Below are 21698 nucleotides of genomic sequence, written 5' to 3' on the forward strand. Positions count from 1 at the left end.
AGACGCCGGATGCATGAATTCCAATAGGGAGGGGAGTTTTTTTTTTTAAGCTGCTGTGATGCCCGCTGAGGAGAGCAGAGCAGGGCTAAGGGAAGCCACCAGTGATGCCTGCTGTCTGTCGCCTGGGTGAAGCGCTGCCCATCATAGTGCTCCGGACCCGCCGAAACCAGAACCGGGGGAGGGGGGTGTTGCAGGTTAACCAACCAGGAAGGTTGGCTGTGGGTGCACTGTTTACTGCCTTAACCCCCCCCCCCCCCCCATTAATTACCAGCAGCCACCACTGTCCACAGCCATTCACAAAATGCCTTATATTTTTAAACGAATACAAGGCTTTCCCTGATTGCATGAGGTGGAAAGGTGGGGTGGTATCGTTCCAATCATCACAAGCAAGGAACCCCCCTGTGGTCTCTATGCAGAAGGCACAGGCAGAAGCCGCTTGACACAGAACCCATATGATTGCAACTACTACAGTGATTGTCACCTTCCACGGAACTTCCCTCAGGTATACTTATGTTGGTCAAAGCTGGAGTAATGTAACTATGCAATAAAAATGATACCAAGACTTCAGCTGTAAGAAATATGATGTGTCTTGCAACTTTAATTTCCTAATAGCAAAGTAGCATTGATAGATTAAAGATCCAGCGTTGTGCATTAGAGCAGCATTGCTGCTCTCTCTCTTTTCTGTGGCTCAGACACAGCAGCAGGCTATTGAGGAGGGAGCAGGGGGTGGGTCCAAGAAGCACTGTGGCTTGTCAATGGTCATGCAGAGTGCAGCTCGGGAGCAAGCCTGCATGAGTGCCCCCATAGCAAGCAGCTTGCTATGGGGGCACTCAGCAGGGTAGAGGTGCCAGGAACACCAGCAAGGGATCCGAAAAGATGGTACGGGGGTGCTCTGTGCAAAACCATTGAACAGAGCAGGTAAGTATAACATGTTTATTATAAAAAAAAATGTTTTAGCTTTACAATCACTTTAAGGTTGAATTCACACTAGTGTGAATTGGATGTAGATTTTCACGCATTCCAATTTTCTTGTCAGGAGACTGTGACTCGCTCTCAATGGAGCCGAATCACACAGCCCTGGGACAGCTGCGGAGCAGTTTGCAGAAGAGTCCTGTGCATCTTCTGGTCCATTTCAGGTTCGAATCCAGCCAAACATTCGGCCTGATTCCTCCATGAAATGGAGAACAGCGACGCACCGGACCCCTGCTGTGAGCTGCTCCACACAGCATTGTGAACCCAGTCTAAGGGTAATATGAAGTAGAAGAGTAAGATTATATCTTAGATATTTTATTTATTTTAACTTTAATTCATTTATACTTTATTTATTTTAACATCAGTGAAAATTAAATTATAAAAATGTTTTAATTTGTTATATATACAATTATGCATTACACAATACATTATGAAGGAATATGTTTAAATAATGAAGGGGTTAATGATCATGTGGGATCAATTCATGTTTCTGTATAATAGCGTGTCGATAGGGGCTTTGTTGTTCTTTGAGAAAGCAATGAGCCTAGCGTGAAGAGTAGAACTTTTTCCACATGGCTGTTTTAGTAATGCAAGAATATTATTTTGCCTCTCGTTGTGTGGCATTCCTGTTGCTGGTATGATTGATCGGTTCAAATTAGTTGTGTTCTTACCTGTATAAGATTACAAAGCACTTGGACTGTAGATAGAATATAAACACACACCCAATAATAGTGTCTAATGACTAAGGCCACTGCCTTCCCTAGCTACTCCTAGTTCTAGCGTTAAGGTATAATATTACTGAAGGACACTTTAGAGATTTATAATAGAGTACAGAGGGCAGAGATAGCAAGTAACCCACAGAGACTAATTAGAAACCAGCCTTAAGTGACAGTGACTATCTTGGTAGCTAAAATAAGCAGGTTTAATAATGCGCTTATAAAGATTCAATTTGCTTTCCATAGACTATAGCAAACCAGTGCTCCAGCACAATTATATAAGCCATTGCTTATCATATATCATACATTCCCAGACTCTCAATAGTAATGTGTACATATAAGCATAGATAGTAATACTTAAACAATGTAGTGCTTTCAAAGCTGATCTCCATGGTTTAGTCCAAGGTGGTCCAAACAACTAATTCTCTCACTAACAGATGCAGTGGATGTGTGAGCTGTATAAACTGTATCTAAGCTATATAAAGTCAGGCTGAGCACTGCCCAGAACTTCACAGGCAGCTTTGTATTCTATGAATGTATGCAAAGCTTCCTCTGATTGCTGAGTTGGAGATGTGATGTTATGCTACCACTTATCTGCCTTGGCCAATCAGAAGTTTTGTATTAATTCATATAATACAAAGCTCCCTGTGAATGGCTGATCAGCCCTCGGCCCAGCTCAATGTTGTTCCAGGAGCTGGGCAGGAAGTTCCTGTCCCACTGCTGAAACACAGAGCTGTATACTGTATGTAGTTGAGGCTACATAGTTTATACAGAGCACATAGCTACTGCACCTGTTAGTGAAGTAAATAGTACATTTGAACCAGCTTTTTTTTAAATTAACTATTTAAACCAGCTTTAAAGTGTGCAACATGTATCAGTGGAAATTCGATTTTTTTTGAGAAGGCCATGGACATTAAAACTATAGTCCTGTGAATTATGTTTGTGTTTCAACAGGAAAAGTGTGGACCTTTAATAACACTGATAGATGACACCACATCTGCTGAATGCAGACAGGAAGTGGCCACCAACCTTGTAAAGATTTTCTTAGGACAAGGGCTAGCAAAGGAATTCCTTGATCTACTCTTTAGGCTTGAGCTGGAAAAAACGAGTAAGTGACATCTGTGCATGTTTTCCATTGCGGGAGCAAAAGTAACATTTCTCAGAAGAGGTGCCATTGTTGCATTTCATCTTTTATTAATTATGGGCATTAAGTTGCAAAATTAAGTGACTCTTTTAGAGAGGCTAACCACACCCATAGCTGATATTTAAAGTGGAACTTTAGTTAGAAAATTAAGTCCTGCTAGATCACTTCAGGCTGGCCCTTTTTTCAGGTATAGCTTTAAAAATAAGTGCCTATACTGTTTAAAATCCAGTAATACACTGTCTCACCCTGCTGTGCGTACACTTAGTTGCTCTTAATTTTTTAGGCACTGCTGAGTTTGTAGAAGTCGATCTGCTGACAGCCTTAAAGTGGAATTAAACCCTCCTATCCTTTACAGCCAAGGAAGCTGCTTCTGTTTGATCTGCAACTGCAATGGTGCTGCACATGCGACAAGTTATGACACTTGCCATTTGATGGTTTGACAGTTTGGTTGAGGACAATCCCAGCATTCCAGGAATGTAACTGTTTTTTGAAAATGTTAAATCGATGGGTTTAGTTCCACTTTATGATCTGCTGCTGTTCAGGGGCTCTGGGCTTCAGCAAAATGGCAGCCTCTATCAAGAAGAAACAGGAGCAATGCTGGATGCAATTTTACAGCACACACTAATTTGGTAGCATAATTATTAAAGTGGAATGTATGTTACCTGCTAAACAACATTATTTTATATTAAGTTGTTATGGGTAAAGTTCCTCTTTAAGTTTTGTTTTGCTGCTGGCAGTTTGAATTACTTGAATCCAGTTATGCAGTACCCCGCATCAGAACGCAAAGTCCCATCTGTCATGACCTTTACTAAAAGTGAAATAGTGGTTTCCCTGGGACTCATTATAATGTAACAAACAACTATCGAATCCGGCTGAAAATAGAGACACAAAATCACCATGGAAGTCTATAAGAGATGTAAGAAGACTGAAGGTCATTCAAATTACAAATATTCACCCACAGCAGAAGTAATATTTTTTTAGAATTGCCCATTAAAGGCTATTTTAAAATATCAACATCTGCTACTACATATACTATAGACTTGCATTTCCCGTTGGCATTTACTTCTGCCTAATTTTATTTAAACTTGAGGGAGTGCCTTGAAAAAGTATTCACACCCTTACCCACACAATTTCCACATTTTGTCATGTTACAACCAAAAAGGTAAATGTATTTTATTGGGATTTTATGTGATAGACCAACACAAAGTGGCACATAATTGTGAAGTGGAAGGAAAATGATAAATGGTTTTCAACATTTTTTGCAAATAAATACGTGAAAAGTGTGGTGTGCATTTGTATTCAGCTCCCCTGAGTCAATACTTTGTAGAACCACCTTTCTCTGCAATTACAGCTGCACGTCTTTTTGGGGTGTCTCTACCAACTTTGCACAGCTAGGGAGTGACATTTTTGCCCATTCTGTTTTTGCAAAATAGCTCAAGCTCTGTCAGATTGGCTAAAGAGCGTCTGTGAACAGCAATTTTCAAGTCCTGCCACAGATTCTCAATTAAATTTAGGTCTGGACTTTGACTAGGCTATACTAACACATGAATATGCTTTATCTGAACCATTCCATTGTAGCTCTGGCTGTATGTTTAGGGTCGTTGTCCTGCTGGAAGGTGAACCTCTGCCCCAGTCTCAAGTCTTTTGCAGACTCTAACAGGTTTTCTTCTAAGATTCCCCTGTATTTGGCCCCAAAGATTCTAAGATTCCCCTGTATTTGGCTCCATCTTCCCATCAAATCTGTCCCTGCTGAAGAAAATCATCCCCACAACATGATGCTGCCACCACCATGTTTCACGGTGGGGATGGTGTGTTCAGGGTGATGTGCAGTGTTAGTTTTCCGCCACACATAGCGTTTTGCTTTTGGGCGAAAAAGTTAAATTTTGGTCTCAACACAGAGCACCTTTTTCCACATGTTTGCTGTGTCCCCCACATAGTTTCTCGCAAACTGCAAACGGGACTTCTTTTAGCTTTCTTTCAACAATGGCTTTCTTCTTGCCACTCTTCCATAAAGGCCAGATTTGTGGAGTGCACAACTAATAGTTCTCCTGTGGACAAATTCTCCCACTTGAGCTGTGGATGTCTGCAGCGCCTCCCCAGTTAGCATGGGCCTCTTGGCTGCTTCTCTGATTAATGCTTTCTTTGCCCAGCTTGTCAGTTTAGGTGGACGGCCATGTCTTGGTAGGTTTGCAGTTGTGCCATACTCTTTTTTCGGATGATGGATTGAACAATGCTCCATGAGATGTTCAAAGCTTGGGATTTTTTTTATAACCTAACTCTGTTTTAAACTTTTTCACAACTTTATCCCTGACCCGTCTGGTGTGTTCCTTGGCCTTCATGATGCTGTTTGTTCACTAATGTTCTCTAACAAGCCTCTGAGGGCTTCACAGAACAGCTGCATTTATACTGAGATTAAATTACACACAGGTGGACTCTAATTAGCTGACTTCTGAAGACAATTGGTTCCACTAGATTTTAGTTAGGGGTATCAGAGTACAGGGGGGCTGAATACAAATACATGCCACGCTTTTCATATATTTATTTGTAAAAAATTTGGAAAACCATTTATTATTTCCTTCCACTTCACAATTATGTACAACTTTGTGTTGGTCTAGCACATAAATTCCCAATAAAATACATTTACGTTTTTTTTTGTTTTAACGTGACAAAATGTGGAAAATTTCAAGGGGTAGGAATACTTTTTCAAGGCACTGTACTCACAGTAAGGATAGATTCACACTACTGCGATCAGATCCGATTTTCAGTGCAATTAAGCAGTGCAACTTGGTTTGTTTTAGATGTGGTTTGTATGTTCTATGGAGCCAAAATCTCACTGGAGTCACACCAAAGTAGTACAGGATCCTTTTCCAATATTGTTCCATACGTTGTTACATTGATGTGAATGGGCATCATTAAAAAATGTGATTTCCATTGTCATGCGATTCTGTGCAACTCAAATTGCATTAGTGTGAACTAGACCAAAGGCTAGTTTGGATGTAAACCAGTTAATCTATCAGTATTGATGGGGACATGTCATGCAAGCACCATGTAGATAGTACTGTTGGGGATTGAACTCATAACCCCACATTGCAGAGCAAGTATAATACCCTGCTAGGCGACGACCATCAAAAGTAATACTTGTATTAACATGCATGTATTGGAAATTGTGCGATGTTGGTAAAATTATGATTTTTAAAAAGATAAGCATTTAGTCTGCACTTGTGCTCTTTTCTATACTGTTCAGTTTATGGTTGATAAATAATATTTCCTTATTTTATATATTGATGTTTGAATTGTAAATCAAATATATTATTATCACAGATGAACCAAACACATTATTCAGAAGTAATTCTTTGGCTTCCAAGTCAATGGAATCCTTTCTTAAGGTAAACAATATATTTTTAATTTATCACCTTAATTCTCAGTCTTGTCAAATGTTTACGTGTGAAGGCTTTATTTGATGAATTCCCAATTGTTTAATGGTATATATATTTAAATAGCTTATAAATCATTACAAATATCCTCAACTGCCTTCAGTTTCCCTTATGCCTGTGACTATAATTCAGTCTGCCCTCACAATATGTCCCTTTGAGGCGACCCATTCAGATGCACTGAAAACAAAAACTACAAGTGTAAGTGATGAGCTGGAATGAAAAAACACATCCCTGAAATCCCTTTAGATAAGCATTTTTCTCCCTGCTGGCCACCCAGTGATGAGACTTTAGCAGTGCTGATAGAATGTTATGAAGCAACTGCTGGGCAGACTACATAGCTAGATTCTACATCATCAAGTGACCCTCTCCCCCTCCCTCCCCTGGAACATACACATCTAAAGGGTACCTGAGGATGTGTTCCTTCACTCTGGTTCAAATGAAAAAGCAGTGACTGTGAGTACCTGCTAAGAGTAGAATGTAAACATAAGAGCCAAAAATTTAAAACATTTTTTAAAAAAAACCCAGCATGAGGCCACACCCAATCCATACTAGGCCCTTTGGGTCTGGTATGGCTCTGGGGGGGGGGGGGGGGGAATCCTTTGCCAAAAAATATTGGTGTGAGGTCCACCCCCAAAATCCATACCAGACACCTATCTGAGCATTCAGCCTTGTAGACCAGGAAAGGGGTCGATTAGCAGCTTGCGCCCCCCCCCCCCCCCCTTCTGAACTATACCAGGCCACATGCCCTCAATAAGGGGGGAACTTTGTCCGAGGGGGCGAAGCATTTTGTCCCCATGTCATGTTAATGAGGACAAGGGCCTCTTCCCCATACCCCTGGCCCAATGGTTGTGGGGTGCAGGAGGTCACCTATCAGAATCTGGAAGCACTCCTATGTTAGTATGGGGTACATAATCATTCACCAAAAAAATGACAAAATAAACACAACACTGTTTTTGACAAGTCCTGCAGTGTAGATCTATGGTCAGTCACATCGTTCAGTGATGTAGGGTTACGTCAGTCATGAAAAATTATAGCTGCCAACCCAGACAGTAAAAAAAATGGCTTTTGCTGAACCTGACTGCTCCTGTTGCCAAAGCCAAATTACATTTCCGGTTCTTCCCGCTACTAAAGTAAATAAAAGGGAATGTTCATATATTGTCAATGATGTCATAAGTGGGCGGGGTCACCCAGTGATGTCCCTTTGTTTAGTGCAGAACTAGCAACATCAATTGTCCCCACTGCTGAAGTAAACAAAGGGGCAGGCGTCACCTAGTGACATCATTGAGTACCCAGCCTACTTATGACATCATTGACCAGATATGGACATGTCCATATCTAGTCAATACTCATTGATATCATAAGCAGGCAGGAAAAGCTGGCAATGTAATTTGGTGACGGCAAGCTGTGGGAGCAGTTGGGTTCGGTGGGCAGCAATTTTTTGTTTTTTATTTCATTATGTGGTCTCCCCCAAAATCCATAACAGGCCCAAAGGTCAGCTCTTTTGTTTACATGTTGCTGTCAGTGGGGAATCCCCATGACAGTAGGGATGAATCCTGTTTTTTAAGAACGCCAGCGGGCGGATTAAATTGATGTGAACTAAAAACTGTAAAACAAACAGCTTTTTCCTGGTAAATACAGCAATTATGAGTTAGTGATAATATTATGTATATGTATTATTATGAAATAAACTTGACTTTAGTACTCGTTTAAAGAAATATCCTCTGTCAGGGGTAAGACACGGGAAATATGATCGTGGTTGTCTTTAAGACCTTGACAAGCAAACTTGCCACCAACTTTTGTACAGCAAGCAAATGCTACACCAAGCTCAGTTTTTAAGCTATTCTTTGAGCCAGATGGCCTCCTCTTATATTCCTAAAGAGAATCTTTTAGAGACCAGATGATATATCACCTCTGCTTCCAGAAGTGGAATGTTCATAAGAATACACAGAAAAATGTCTAAAGCAGGTGGCTCCAGGATGCAGATTTAAAGCGCAACTTGACTTTTCTCTGTCTTGCTCATGGGAAAATCTAGATAATATGGCTCCAGAAATCTGTAAAGATTGGTAGTGAATGACAGCTTAAACCTTCAGCCAGCTTATTAAAAAATTTCAATAGTTTTATTTTTCATATTCTTCATGTTTATGATGCAAATATTGTTTATGCTGCAGGTAGCAGGAACCCAGTATTTACACAGTGTTGTTGGACCAACAATCAATCGTATCTTTGAAGAGAAAAAATATATTGAACTGGATCCTAGTAAATTAGAGATTAAAGAAGCTGGGTAAGTGTGGATACTGTATTAATATCTAATATTATCTAGTAAGTTTAAACTGAACTCCAGAGAAAACAAAAGTTCTACCTTGCAGTGGGGCTTCCTCAAAGAGCAAGGGTTAAATGCTCATTTAGGTCTAGAGTATTGGTAAAAGCATGTTTACAGACCCTCTCATCTGCTCCAGGAGGTTCCCTACACACACCAGGCCAGCACCCCCTAGCCTCTTCTCCCCATGCTTCAGCAGTTGACATCATCAAATTTAATGCAAGGCCCTTAGCCCTATATTGGACTTAAGGATGCCTAGGGACAGTCTACTACTGGAGCGTAAGTTAGCAGAGGAGAGTGGTGCCTGCTGGGTAACCAAGGAATCAGGTATATAAAACTGCTTTTTCTGGTATCTCAGATGTAAATCAGCATTTAAGCCTTGCAAGCAGCCTCACTGCAGGAAGGATTTTTCTTTTCCCCAGAGATAGGCTTTAGTAATATGTGTTATAATGAATTATATTATGCAGTGTGAATATAGTTTAACCTCCCTGGCGGTATGATTAGTTCTGGTTTTAGGTGCTGAAAGCGGTACAATTATTTTGCATGGAAATTTGGCGTTTTATATTGTAGTCCTATAATTCTTAGGAATAACTCTCTTAAATCTGTTCAAACCAGAGTCTAGCAGACATCCCGGGTATGATAAAGTTCATAATATAATAAATAATAATAAAAATTATTCAATAATGTAATCAAATCCTAAAACACTGAAAAAGGGACACTTTCTGGTTACAATGGACAATCTCCATGTCTACAACAATAATCTGAAGAGGCAGTATCATTAAGCCAAACATTAATTTTGGACTTACATTGGACATAGATGCGTCTTCATGCGATTATTGGTTGAATATATTTCTGATCCCTGGTTGTTCTGATCCTTAGTTGCTTTTTTTTTTTTTTGCACATATTTTGCGTCTTCATGCGATTATTGGTTGAATATATTTCTGATCCCTGGTTGTTCTGATCCTTAGTTGGTTTTTGCACATATTTTGCACATGTTTGCACAGTCTGTTCTGAACTAGCACATTGTTGAATACAAATAACATTTTCACCATGTTGCATACCTAAATGAATGTTTACATGTTTTTAGTATCCACCCATAGTAGGCTGATACGTATAAGATAACTTAATATCCACTTTGATTATAATTATGATGGAACACGTATGTTGATTCCACATTGATCACACACTTTTTAATTAGGATAAAATTATTTTAGGAAATCTTTGCACGCTACTGCCAACAGTTTTTTCTTTTTATATAAAAAATTAAACACCAGGTTTTGATAGGTTAACTTATCACATCACTGATAGGGTTTAGCGCCATAACCTTTTTATTCTACACTTTCCATTTCCCTCTCCTCCCTATTAAGGAAGTGAGGGCTTCAGGCACAGGCAGCTCTAACCCAGTACATTCTCTTTTTTTTCTTCACTTTTTATTTATTTACCTTTTTTATATTTCTATCACATTGGAGATCTAGTTTTGTTTTGGTTTTTCCATAGCGCGACTTTATTTATTTATTTAATCTCCAAATTCCAGGCAGAAAAAACGTATTTATAATATAAAAGTGCATGCAGGGCATTGCACAGACCACTAGGGACAAAGGGGTGTGTAATTTTTTTTATACAGTACTGTGTGTGTTTTGTGTACTTTTTTGAATTGCGCCGTAACATCGCAGGGAACGGAGATCGGCGCCATTCGGCACTGTGAATCGAGCGGAGGACAGCTCCATCACACAGCGCGGAGGACATCGCTGGATCCAGGGGACAAGGTAAGTAACTTCTCCGTGCCCTCCCTGTATCCAGCGATGCCATCCCGAGTCTGGTTCGGGGTTACCGCTTATGATAGTAAAATCCCAACCCGAGCCAGACTCGGGATTACCGCCAGGGAGGTTAATGAAGACAAAATATTTATCTGAATCCTGAAAGCAGGCGATTTTTATAGGCAGTCTTGTACATTACAGCATTTTTAAACAAAGAGCAGCTGCATGCAAGCATTGCACTTTACAAACTTCAGAATTTCCATGTTTCCCTTGTGTATTCCCAATCTGAAAAATATGGCCGAGCCAGGAGGTTTACTGCTGAGCCACAACTATCAATAGAGTTGAGGGAAAGCTCCATGGTTACTGACAGAAGCACAGGCCAGGCAAGAGGTTAAAACCTGCTCCTTTACACAAAAAATAAAATAAAAATGGGGTTTGGGTGGCGTTCTGCTTTAACTAAAATTCAGCTTGTTGCAGGTTTTTTTCCCCCAAGGAATAATAATGATACAGTGTTCATATAAATGTTACACTGACCAGAGGCTGAACATCTGACCTTCCGGTGTTCCTTTTGTCCAAATGAAACAGAAGTGTATTGCATAAGAACTAGGATGTCAGAAAGAAGGCTTTGCCTGTAAATCAGAGAGAGGAGGAAGTAAATACCCATAACTAATGATTTTCACATCCTTTTTAAGTGCATGACTTTATGTTGCATAAACATGTATTTTGTTCTCTCTTCCATTGAGAGGCACAGGAAGTCTTTCCTGTTCAGGTTCTATGGCTACAATGGGGTAGAACACTGGAAAACAAGAAAACTGTAGGCCCAGGGTAACTCCTCCTACTAGAAGCATGATTCGGTTGTTTGCTAGTGTCCTAGGATAATGTATGACTTCTCATCAGCTATGCTGTGCAAGGCTAGCATATTTCTTTCTAGCACCTTTATTTTTTAACTCTTCAATATTTTTTTTCTTCAGACAAGGCTCTCTTCTATATTGCTGCTAGAACTTGTCTCTTGCACTGTAGCTATCAGGTGTGCATGTCCTCAGCCGGGCTAATGGAGTAAAAAGAGAGTGTTTGACTCTGAAACTAGAGGATGAGCCTGTTTATTCCCCCAATGCTGTTTCTAGTCTTCGGTGCTTTAATGCCTCTAAAGCCGCAAAGACTTTCCTATTGCATCTGCTGTTCTAACTCTTTCACTTTCAGAGATGGGAAACACCATAAAAAGCTCTTTATTTCCCCCATGGCTAATTAAACTTCTACCTTTTTGAAGAGCATTTTGCACAAAAACAGTCTACCCCCACTGTGAATCCAGCAGTGTTCCGCATTTACAAATTGACTACTATACCAGTGAAGGGTGTACCTGTCTTTAACCACTTAAGTACAGGGCATTTTGAATGAAAATTAGTCATGCTACACTGTACCCAAAAAAAAATTTTATAATTTTTTTTCACACAAATTGAGCTTTCTTTTGGTGGTATTTATTCACCACTGGGTTTTTTATTTTTTGTGCTATAAATAAAAAAAGACTGAACATTTGATGAAAAAATGCCTTTGTCTTTGTTTCTGTCATAAAATTTTGCAAATTAGTCATTTTTTCTTTACAAATTTTGGCCAAAATGTTGGCTGGATTTAGGCTGGATTCACATATGAGCATGCAGCAGCTCACAGCAGGAGTCCGGTGCGTCCTTGCTCACCATTTCAGGTCCGATTTCAGACCAAGTTTTGGGCTGAAATCGGGGGGGCGTTTGTTGATAGATTATGGATGTGACAACATCTTCGATGAATTTCAGGAAGGGGGTGTGGCTTTCTGTGGATTTGGTGTAGATTATGTATGCATTATAAATGGCCAAATTAATGAGATAAATTTCTACTTTCTTGTACCAGAAACGGGACCTCCTTATTGTCAAATAGGGCTGAAGTATTTGGTCATTGAAATCGACCCCCATGTAGAGATTGTATTCATGGATGCATGTTGGCTTTTCAATGGGACCTCATCTTCTTTGAACCTCAACTGTAGTGTCATCGTGGATGGTGATCATCATCATGTACACATTCCTGCTATCCTTCCACCTCAAGGCCAGCACTTTGCTGCTTCTCAAAGTTGCTTTTCCCCCCCCATCGCAGTTTTTTGTTAACTATGGATTGTGGGAAGCCCTGCCTGTTCTTTCTGCAGGTTTTTCCAGTTGGGCCCATGTAGGTCAGGCACTGAGGGGGCTGGAGCTGGGAATCTCTTCCTTCATATATGCAGAATGCATACAGATATCCCATGATTTTCTCACAAAGCTTATAAAATTTTACTCCGTATCTGGCCCTTTTGCTAGGAATATATTGTTTTTTATTCCTAACTGGCCTGAAAAGGGTACTATGGACTAATCCACACATATATGCTGATTGGGGACATAGAGTTCTACAAATCTTTGTGAAAAAATGTTTGAGTGGGCAAATTTTACATAATCTGTCATTAATTTGAATGATTTCGGGGAGGGCACTGGGTGTTGTCGCTGAAGTGAAGGAAGCGCATAATCATCTCATATCGGGACCTGGGCATTGCGGCAGAATAAATGGGCATATGGTGGATGGGGTTGGTGGACCAGTAGACATGTCCTTAATTTTTTTTTGTAAGCCCCATGTTTATTGTGTGGCCCATAAACAATTTGAACTCCCTCCAAAGTAAGATCTCTCCACTCAAACAAACGGGCATATGATGATTGGGGGTTGTTGGCAATATGCTGCTGGGCATATAGATTGGTCTGGTCCATGATAAATTACAGCAAAGTGTTGGGCAAAAATAGATAAAAACAATCAATTTCTTAGGGTTTCTTGGGTATTGGCCTGGCTGAGTGGTGAAAGGGGGAATACTTGCTGATCCTGAGTCGGAAGGCAGCCATGTTGGGTTGGCAAGAGCATCTGGGAGGTATGTAGTGGCCCTGACTCTTGGGGGATGTGACAATATAGTGCTGGTATTTGGGGGATTTGAAATTCCTGTACTTGGGGGTGATACTGCAGCTCTCGTTCTGGGCCTGGGAATTTGATCCTGGGTTTTATCGCTGACAGCAGCGCTGGTACTGGGCCTGGGCATTTGATCCTGGGCGGCTGCCTGGTTTCCAGAGCCTCTTGCCCATTTAAGAGGGACCCATTCTTCCTCCAATTCATTTGCTGATCCAGTGCTATCAATAGGTTCAAATCGGCAAATTGGCATTGGAATCTAATGAGAACTCCCCGCTGCTCTCATCAGTCATGGAGAGGATATGGAATGCCTCCTCACTGCTATAAACTTTTTTGGACATGCTGCTGATAGGCTGTGCGATGGGTGGCAGGTGGCAGTCACTGATGGGCTGTGTGACAGGTGACAGATGGTTGGCAGGTGACGTTCACAATAGATGACAGGTGACGGTCACTGATGGGTGACAGGTGACGGTCACTGATGGCAGTCTCTGATGGTGACCTGTGCACTTTATGGGACTGATAGGTGACAGGTGGTGGTCACTGATAGGTGACTGATGATGATCACTGGTGACGGTCACTGATGGGAGACAGGCGACAGTCATTGATGGATGACATGTGCACCACTGACTGTCTCTGATGGCAGTCTCTGATGGTGACAGGTGCACTTTATGGGCACTGATGGGTAACAGGTGGACTTTATGGGCACTGATGTGGTGACTGTTGGGTGACAGGTGCAATGAAGGGGTAGGAGTGATGTGACAGGTTTTCTTTATTGTGTGGTGCTTTTGTAGAATACACACACACATTGGTAACTCGCTGCTCCTAGCTCTTCTCTCCTCACACTAGAAATGGTGTGTGAGGAGAGAAGAGCCAGTAACAGCCAGTAAGCAGTCTGTGTTTACATTTTTTGATCGGCCGTGAATGGATCACAGCCAATCACGTGGTAAACAGCCATTGGCTGTTTACCATTCTTGGTGATGGCTTGTGTTCCTGGGAACACACCGCCACTGACATCCCCGTGCAGCTCGCTCCCAATCATGTGCATGCGCCATGTCCAAGGGGGAAGTACCATCTGTGATCGGCCGTGACTGGATCATGGCCAATCACATGAAAAACAGCCATGCCCATTGGCTGTTCACCCCTGTTATTGCCAAGCTGTGCCTCAGGGACACCGCCACCGACAGTGCAGGGCTGCACGCACCCGATTGCACGCATGCCCTGTTCGAATGGGCCGACGTCGAACGAGAGCCACACCGCCCCTCCATCATTTGATGGTGGGCAGGTGGCAACTGGTTAAAGAGCCAACTGATAATTGGTTTAAAGCCCTCTCTAGAACTCACTTTCACTGGTTGATCCTGCTGTTCACCCCATCTTGGCTGATTTAACTGTGCCAAACCATGGCTGACTGATGAAATTATCTTAAAAGTGATGTTTTTATTACTACTGTGGTAGATCCCTTGATTATAGAACACATGGATTCAATGGCTATAGCTTTCAACTTTAGTTGTGACGGTCAGCAGAAAGCTTTCAGATTTTTCTCCTGTGTGGGTTAAAGTGCTGAACTGCTGAATCTGCTTTCCTGATGACCTTTGAGGGGCAACAATTCTTCGGATCTACTCTTGATACCATTATCAAGGATGCTACTTATGCCCAAAACACCCTTATTTCTAAGCATAAGACTTGGAAACAAAGTCTTCCCTCTTTTATCTGTTAAGAAATGTGCCTTTTATTTTTCCACTCCTGCGCCCTCCACATCAAGACCTCCAAAACTTTACTCCCAGTCTGGAACTCGGTCTGCCAAATCCTTCAACAAATGAACGTGTATTCCCACATTCCAGAGTGGGGACGTTTATTAACCTTTGGGGACACTTGGAAAGATTACATCTTAGATGCTTGGGTGTAGGAGGTGGTATCTCTGGGGTATAAACTGAAGTTTTGCTCCCTGCCTCCTCCTTGTATTCTCACCTCCAACCTTTCTGTGTCATGGCACAAATTAGCAGATATCCATAGAGCCCTCTGGGGTCTTCTGGATCAAGGTGGTCTTTGTCGGAATGGTTTCAAGAACTTTACTCCAACCTGTTTATCATTCCTAAACTATTCCTGCTATTTTGGATCTAAGAGCACTGAATGTCTTTATTTGACCTCAGAATTTCTGCATGGAATCCACCAGGTCTGGCATTGCATCCCTTTACTAGGGAGCATTTCTGGCTTCTGTGAACATCAAGGATGTATACCTACGTACCTACCCATTTTACCAGCACATCAGTGTTTCCTACACCTTATTGTGGGGCCTCTACACTACAAGTTTGTGGCCCTGACCTTGGGCCTTTCATCAGCACTTTGGGTGTTAACCAAGGTGCTGGCCCCAGTATTAGCCTTACTTTGCTCTTGTGGCATCTCTGTTGTGGGATACTTAAACAACCTGTTAAGAGAATAGTCAGAGCAGAGTCAATCTGATAAAGTGTCTTTGCCTGCCCAGACATTACAGTGGTTCAGATGGATCCTGAACATTTGGAAAGTGTCACCGGAAACCAACACTTTGGTTGGAGTATTGTGGTATAGTTTGGGTCAACAGCTCAGTCCAGAGTGTTTCTTCTACAGGAGACTTTCCAATAACAAATTAAAGTCTCCAGTTCATGTGTTACCCAACTCTCCACATTTGTATGGGTCTTGGGCCTGATAGTAGCCTTTGTCGTGGCAGTCCTTTTTGTGCAGTTTCACTCTAGACCTCCACAATGCAACATTTGTCTTTTTGAAAATCCCTAGACAAATTGATATGCTTGGCACCAAGGACCAGGTTGTCCTTGGCCTGGTGGCTCAGGAATCTAGCTCTGGAATGGAGAAAGTCTATCCTTCCTGTATCCTGCAATACACTCTCGACAGATACTAGTCTGCAAGACTGGGGAGGAGCACCCTGTTGGTGCAGGAGATTTGCTTTTCAGAGGAGTCTCATCAACATCCTGGAACTTTGGATTATTTGGCTGTCTATGCAGCATTGGATCATTCTGATGGAAGTTGCCTACATCAACCAATGGATTTTACATTCCATGTCAACCAATTTTACATTCCATGCATAGGCAGGTATGTTTCCTACTCCATGAGTTGTTCAAGGACATTTGCCACAGGTGGGGGGGGGGGGGGGCATTGAATGTGGATCTTCTTGCCTTCAGATTCATCGGACAGGTTTGTGTCTAGATGCAGGGATACTCTAGTGGAATGTGGATGCTCTGGTGGTTCATAGGATCAGTACACCCTGATGTATGCCCCTCCTGCTCTAAAACCTCTTCCTTATCTGCTGTGCAGGATCAAGACTGAGGGCATTTTGGTGATCTTCATTGCTCATTGCCCAGGCCCAGGAGGATTGTTTTTTTAGTAAAATCCTGGCAGATACTGCATAGGCTATGCCACATCATCAAGATCTTTTGTCTCCAGGAAAAATTTGCCATCCTGCTTTACAGTCAGTGGCTTTAACGATATGCTGGTTGAAGCCCAGGGTCTGACCGAAAAGGGCATATCTGAATATATAACTCCGGTGCTAAATGCTAAAATCCTACTTCTTGCAAGGTCTATCTTCAGACATAGATGGCATACTTCATTTGGTGTGAGTCTTGCGGTGTCCACACCAGGACTTTGTTGGACAAATCCTCTCCTTCCTGCAGCTGGGTCCAGACCAGAATTGAGCTTTTTGTGCAATACAGATCTTTATACAGGGAATTTTCCATGTAGCGCTAGCGCCCCCACCCCCCTTTCCCGTTCATTGTCCTGTGATCCATTAAATATGAATGTACAGAAAGGAGAAAAACCCCCAATAAAACTGGACTTTATAAGTGACTGAAAACACGGATATTATTACAATATTTTATTAAATACAAAAATTATCTTTAAATATGCATGTAAAGCATTTTGAAAAATGCATCATCACAAGCAGCACAATATGATACATAAAATGGCTCTAGCACACGTCCAACCCGACAATCGTTTCAGGCAGATCCTGCCCTTCTTCAGGGAATTTCTAGACCTTATACAGAGCCCACTCAATTAGATATATGTCTCAAAATATCCCACCGATCAATCAATGTAGTCTGTAAATGTCCGCCATGGACAGAGCAGCTGCAGCGGTAGAAATATATTCAGCCGACTTAGTTTGCATGCTAGGACCCTGTTAAGGCAACTTTTGAACTATTGGCAGTGAAAGAAAATGTGTCAGACTAGAAAGGGAAATTGGCAGATTCAGTATAGTTGCATTAATGCATCATCTTCCATCTCCATGGAGTTCCGTTTAAAAATAGGAAATCCCTGTGCCCCTAGCATCCTGGAAACATGTCCTTATAAATGTACTGTTTTCTTACATGAAAGTTCAAATCCTTATTATAGTTTTTACATTTTCACCCTGTTTCCCTTCCCAGGTGCTCAGGGTTACACCGGATCCAGACTGAGAGTGAAATAATTCTGCAGAGTGCTCAGTGTCTCCAGTCTTACCTGACTGATCTTCTTATAGCAATAGCCAAGTCAGTTAACACTTGTCCAGTTACCATACGAGCTACATTCCGGCAACTCTACAGACGGGTGGAAGAGTGTTTTCCAGAAAATAAACATATGGTTTGTAAAGACAATTTATCAGGGCATGAATCTGTTTGAATTGCATACTTTTCCAACAGACTTGCCCTCTTCATCATTAGGAATTGTAATAATGAGTATTTATATTTGTCATATTTAACTGTCATCTTAAAACACATTTGATGCCTCTTTTAATCAGCTAAGCACCAAGAGCAGCCTTTCTTAAGCAGAGTCCAGTGGAACTTTGGGTTTCTTCTGGAGATTTCTAGGGGTCCTTTGAGTGGTGAGAAGTGTAACAATAGGATTTCTTCCACTGACCAACAATGTCAGGACTCACCTCTCCTATTGACCACCAGTGTAAGGTTGCACATCTTCTCTTTATCACCATTTTAAAGAGAAGCTTTTGCTAGGATTTTCAGTGTAATGGGGTGCACTTTTATACTAATACTCAATGTAAAGAGGGACTCCACTGACCACTAATGCACATTAAAAAATAAATAAATACATATTACCAAAACAATTTAAGCACAACAAATTCTGCTCTGAAAACAAAAGATGGTTTTATGCCAAAAAAAAAAAATCACATCAATTAATACACTGGGGTTGATTTACTAAAACGAGAGAGTACAAAATCTGGCACAGTTCTGCTTAGAAACCAATCAGCTTCCAAGCTTTTTTTTGTCAAAGCTTAACTGAACAAGCTGACGTTAGAAGTTTATTGGCTACCATGCACAGCTGCACCAAATTTTGCATGCTCCAGTTTTAGTAAATCAACCCAGTATGTCATTACTGGGAGGAAAATAAATCTTAAAAATCATACCACTACACCAGACATTAAGGTCAAGAAACAAACCCACACCAATCATGCATGCAGCTCTTCAAAAAGAAGAACTCAAACAAACACAAACACTAAGGGAGTAAAAAGGACAGTGCAAATAAAAAAAGTACCCATCCAGAGACAGTTCACCAAAGGAAATTCTGATATTCCTCCATGCCTTTATCTGGATGGCATTTTTTCACTACTCCCAATGTAAAGGGATACTACTACATTTACTGTCCTGACATTATAATAATATAATTTTTAAGTTGGCCATAGATGTTTCGAAATTTGGCCAGTTCAGCAGGGACCAGCTGAATTTTCATCCATGTGTGGCCACTTGTGCTCTAACGATCGTCTTCTGTCAAATGGAATGTTGGGAATGTTTTCCCTCGATCAGTCGCTGCTGTCAGAATACAATGTTTTATTGGGCATTACTCCTTCTACCTTGCTTATATGGATAGAGGAATCCATTGTTTTTTCTTTTTTTTTTTTCTTTTTAGATTTTAAATAAATGATGATTGCTAAAAGTAAAACAGTTGTATAACGGAATGTTAAAAATGATCTGCTCTGGGTGTCAAATATGCTAAGTACGCCTTTTTACTTATTCCTTTAATAATATATCTACAACTTACTGATAATTCTACTGTAACATAATATTTTTAGCAGAGGATCTCTGTTATTTCAATTTAAAAAGGTTATGAAAGGCTGATTTAGTTATATAGTTTCAAGAAAAATGTGAAAAGAGGATATCCAATCTTTGTTTTCTAATATTTTGGAAAGAGATATTTATTTGTTGTTGTCCACCATTTTGAAAGTGTAATTTGGGCACAGGGGGTTCATTTAAAACTGTCAGCTTATCCGGTTAAGCTTTTCATTTTGGCTGTATGTTGGTGATGAATGTTAGCTAGTCTCTAGCATTGTGTAGAACACCTGCACATAGAAATGGCCTTTCCAGTAAAGTAGTGGAAAAGCCAATGACGGCATACAAAGTGTAGTATTCAGAAAAAAACAGTCAGATTTCACTTTACTGATAGAGCAGGGAAAAATTAATCCTGATTGATTGACAAAGGTTACTTCACTTGTGATACTGTTTTTGCCCTTGTTGAAAGCAGTATAACAAGCAAGAATACACTTTTTCTTAAAATGCACAGAAAAACCCCTGGGGATGAAATAGAATGAAGCAACAAAAATAGATTTTTTTCACACAGCAACAAGGACAGCAAGAACAGTTTATTTCTTCAACTATGAAAACGAAAAAGAGTTTTGCACCGGAATAACCAATCCAATTACATGCATTATTTTCCCTACGCACAATTTCAGAATCACCAAGCAAAATTCTAATGGACCGAGCTGGCAAAAATCTAAAATCCCATTAAAAAAAAAAAAGTATAAAATATATATATTTTTCCTGGTGCCTCCATGGCAGCATACCTGTGACAAGCTCCGCCTTGGCTCCTCCCTCAGGACTAGTGAATATTATAAAAGAAAAGGTTAGTACAGCCCCCGCATTCTCCTTTTTTTCCTCATACCTCATGGCAGTGAATCCTGGTCGGCGTCCTTACCTTCTGCATTCGGCAGCGTCCGTCCGGGTTCAAGCCTCTCCCGGACGCAGTTCCTTCTCTTGGGCAGCTAAACGCGCTTATAAGGTTGGAAGTCCCTTCTGTAGGATCTTTTGGGACAAGCAGTTTGTCTCTTAAGTAAGAGCTTTATCTGCAAATTGATCAGGCACCAGCTCATTCATGGTAACGGAGGCAGCAGCTATTTCTACATTTCTTTGTTTTTTCCTTCTCTCTTTTCTTCCTTCCTTTCCTTTCCCTTTTTTTAGGTTTTATATCTTTATCTTTTCCCTTTTCTCTTCCCTCTCTCTTTTGCTCTCTTCCCCTCCCCAACCTTCCATTTCTTTCTTTTCTTTTGACCTCCCATTTGTTGGTTTCTCTCAGACAATCTCCCTCTTAGCCCCTGTCGCCATTCCCGGCTCCATAGGAGCCGCGCGCGCTCAGCGCCGGCGTTTTATTTAACTTTCGGCGTTCCCCGCCGTGCTCTGCGCATGCGCCGGCGGCGTGAGGCTTCTAGCTTACTGGTCCGCCGATCGGCGCATGCGCAGTGGATTCGGAGGCCGCGGTGGCCATCTTTGATAAGGGCACAGTGACGTCTGTGCCCTCAAAATCTCAAAGACAGGATAGAGGCGTGCCCTGCCTCTCCTGTTCTACTGTTTATCTCCCTGATGGCCTCAGTGGAACGCCTGTGGCTGCAGGGAGAACTGCAACTCTGAGTTTAAAAAAAAAAAAAAAAGAGAAGATGGATTAATTAATTAAATAGTATAAAATTAAATAAACATTAAATTATTAAATAAAATTAATAAAAAATAATTAAATAAATTATTTTATTTACAAAAAAAAAAAAATAATAATAATAATTAAATAAGTTATTTTATTTACAAAAATAAATAAATAAATAAATAAAAATTTTTAAATATATATATAATTTAAATCCCCCCCCCCCAAAAAAAAAAAAGAAAAAAAGGACAGGAGGACAAAATGTAGATTTAGACGTATTTTAGATGTATTTATTAAAAAGTCCCTTTTTTCCAGTCAAGGACACGGTTGGTTGATTTTTCTCCTCTAAAACTCTTTTCTTAGCTGCTGCTTCTGCTAATCCGTCTAGTATGAGCCATTCGCCACCCGCACAAGATCCTACTCTACACCTGAGGTAAGGACCTACGTCCAGGTAAGTTGATACACTTTAAAAAAAAAAAAAAAAAAAAGAGTGCACTCAGGCTGGTACTTTATGTATTTCAGTCCTGTACGCCAGAAGATGTCTAAGAGGACCTCAAGGCGACATGAAGGCGATGATGACTCCAGTCACAGCAGAGACAGGTCGTCCTGGCATGGGGATTATAGAAGTGGCAGAAAGCATCGGCCAAAAAGGCACCATCACTCATGCTCCCCGAGACCTAGATCTCCAAGATGTCAGACATGTGGAGCTGCCCCACTTTCAGACAAACTGATCTGTTTGAGATTGCCTCAGGGACGATGCAG

The 21698-nt window shown here is 41.0% G+C and overlaps 1 protein-coding gene across 4 annotated transcripts in view; it reads left to right on the forward strand.

Annotated features, from left to right (window-relative positions):
- The window catches only part of LOC143958930 (ras GTPase-activating protein 4-like), a 238831-nt gene that overhangs the window by 186094 nt on the left and 31039 nt on the right, over positions 1 to 21698 (forward strand). For all 4 annotated transcript variants that reach the window (XR_013270146.1, XM_077467919.1, XM_077467917.1 and 1 more), the window contains exons 10-13: positions 2643 to 2796; positions 6154 to 6218; positions 8435 to 8547; positions 17690 to 17882. Coding sequence is in view for 3 of the 4 variants with exons in the window: in XM_077467919.1 (XP_077324045.1) it covers positions 2643 to 2796; positions 6154 to 6218; positions 8435 to 8547; positions 17690 to 17882 (525 nt within the window). In the remaining variant the exon portion in view is untranslated. The remainder of the gene's footprint in view (positions 1 to 2642; positions 2797 to 6153; positions 6219 to 8434; positions 8548 to 17689; positions 17883 to 21698) is intronic.

The sequence above is a fragment of the Lithobates pipiens genome, unplaced genomic scaffold, assembly GCF_037356315.1.
Source record: "Lithobates pipiens isolate NorthernLeopardFrog02 unplaced genomic scaffold, aLitPip1_a1.2 Scaffold_65, whole genome shotgun sequence".
NCBI lineage: Eukaryota > Metazoa > Chordata > Amphibia > Anura > Ranidae > Lithobates > Lithobates pipiens.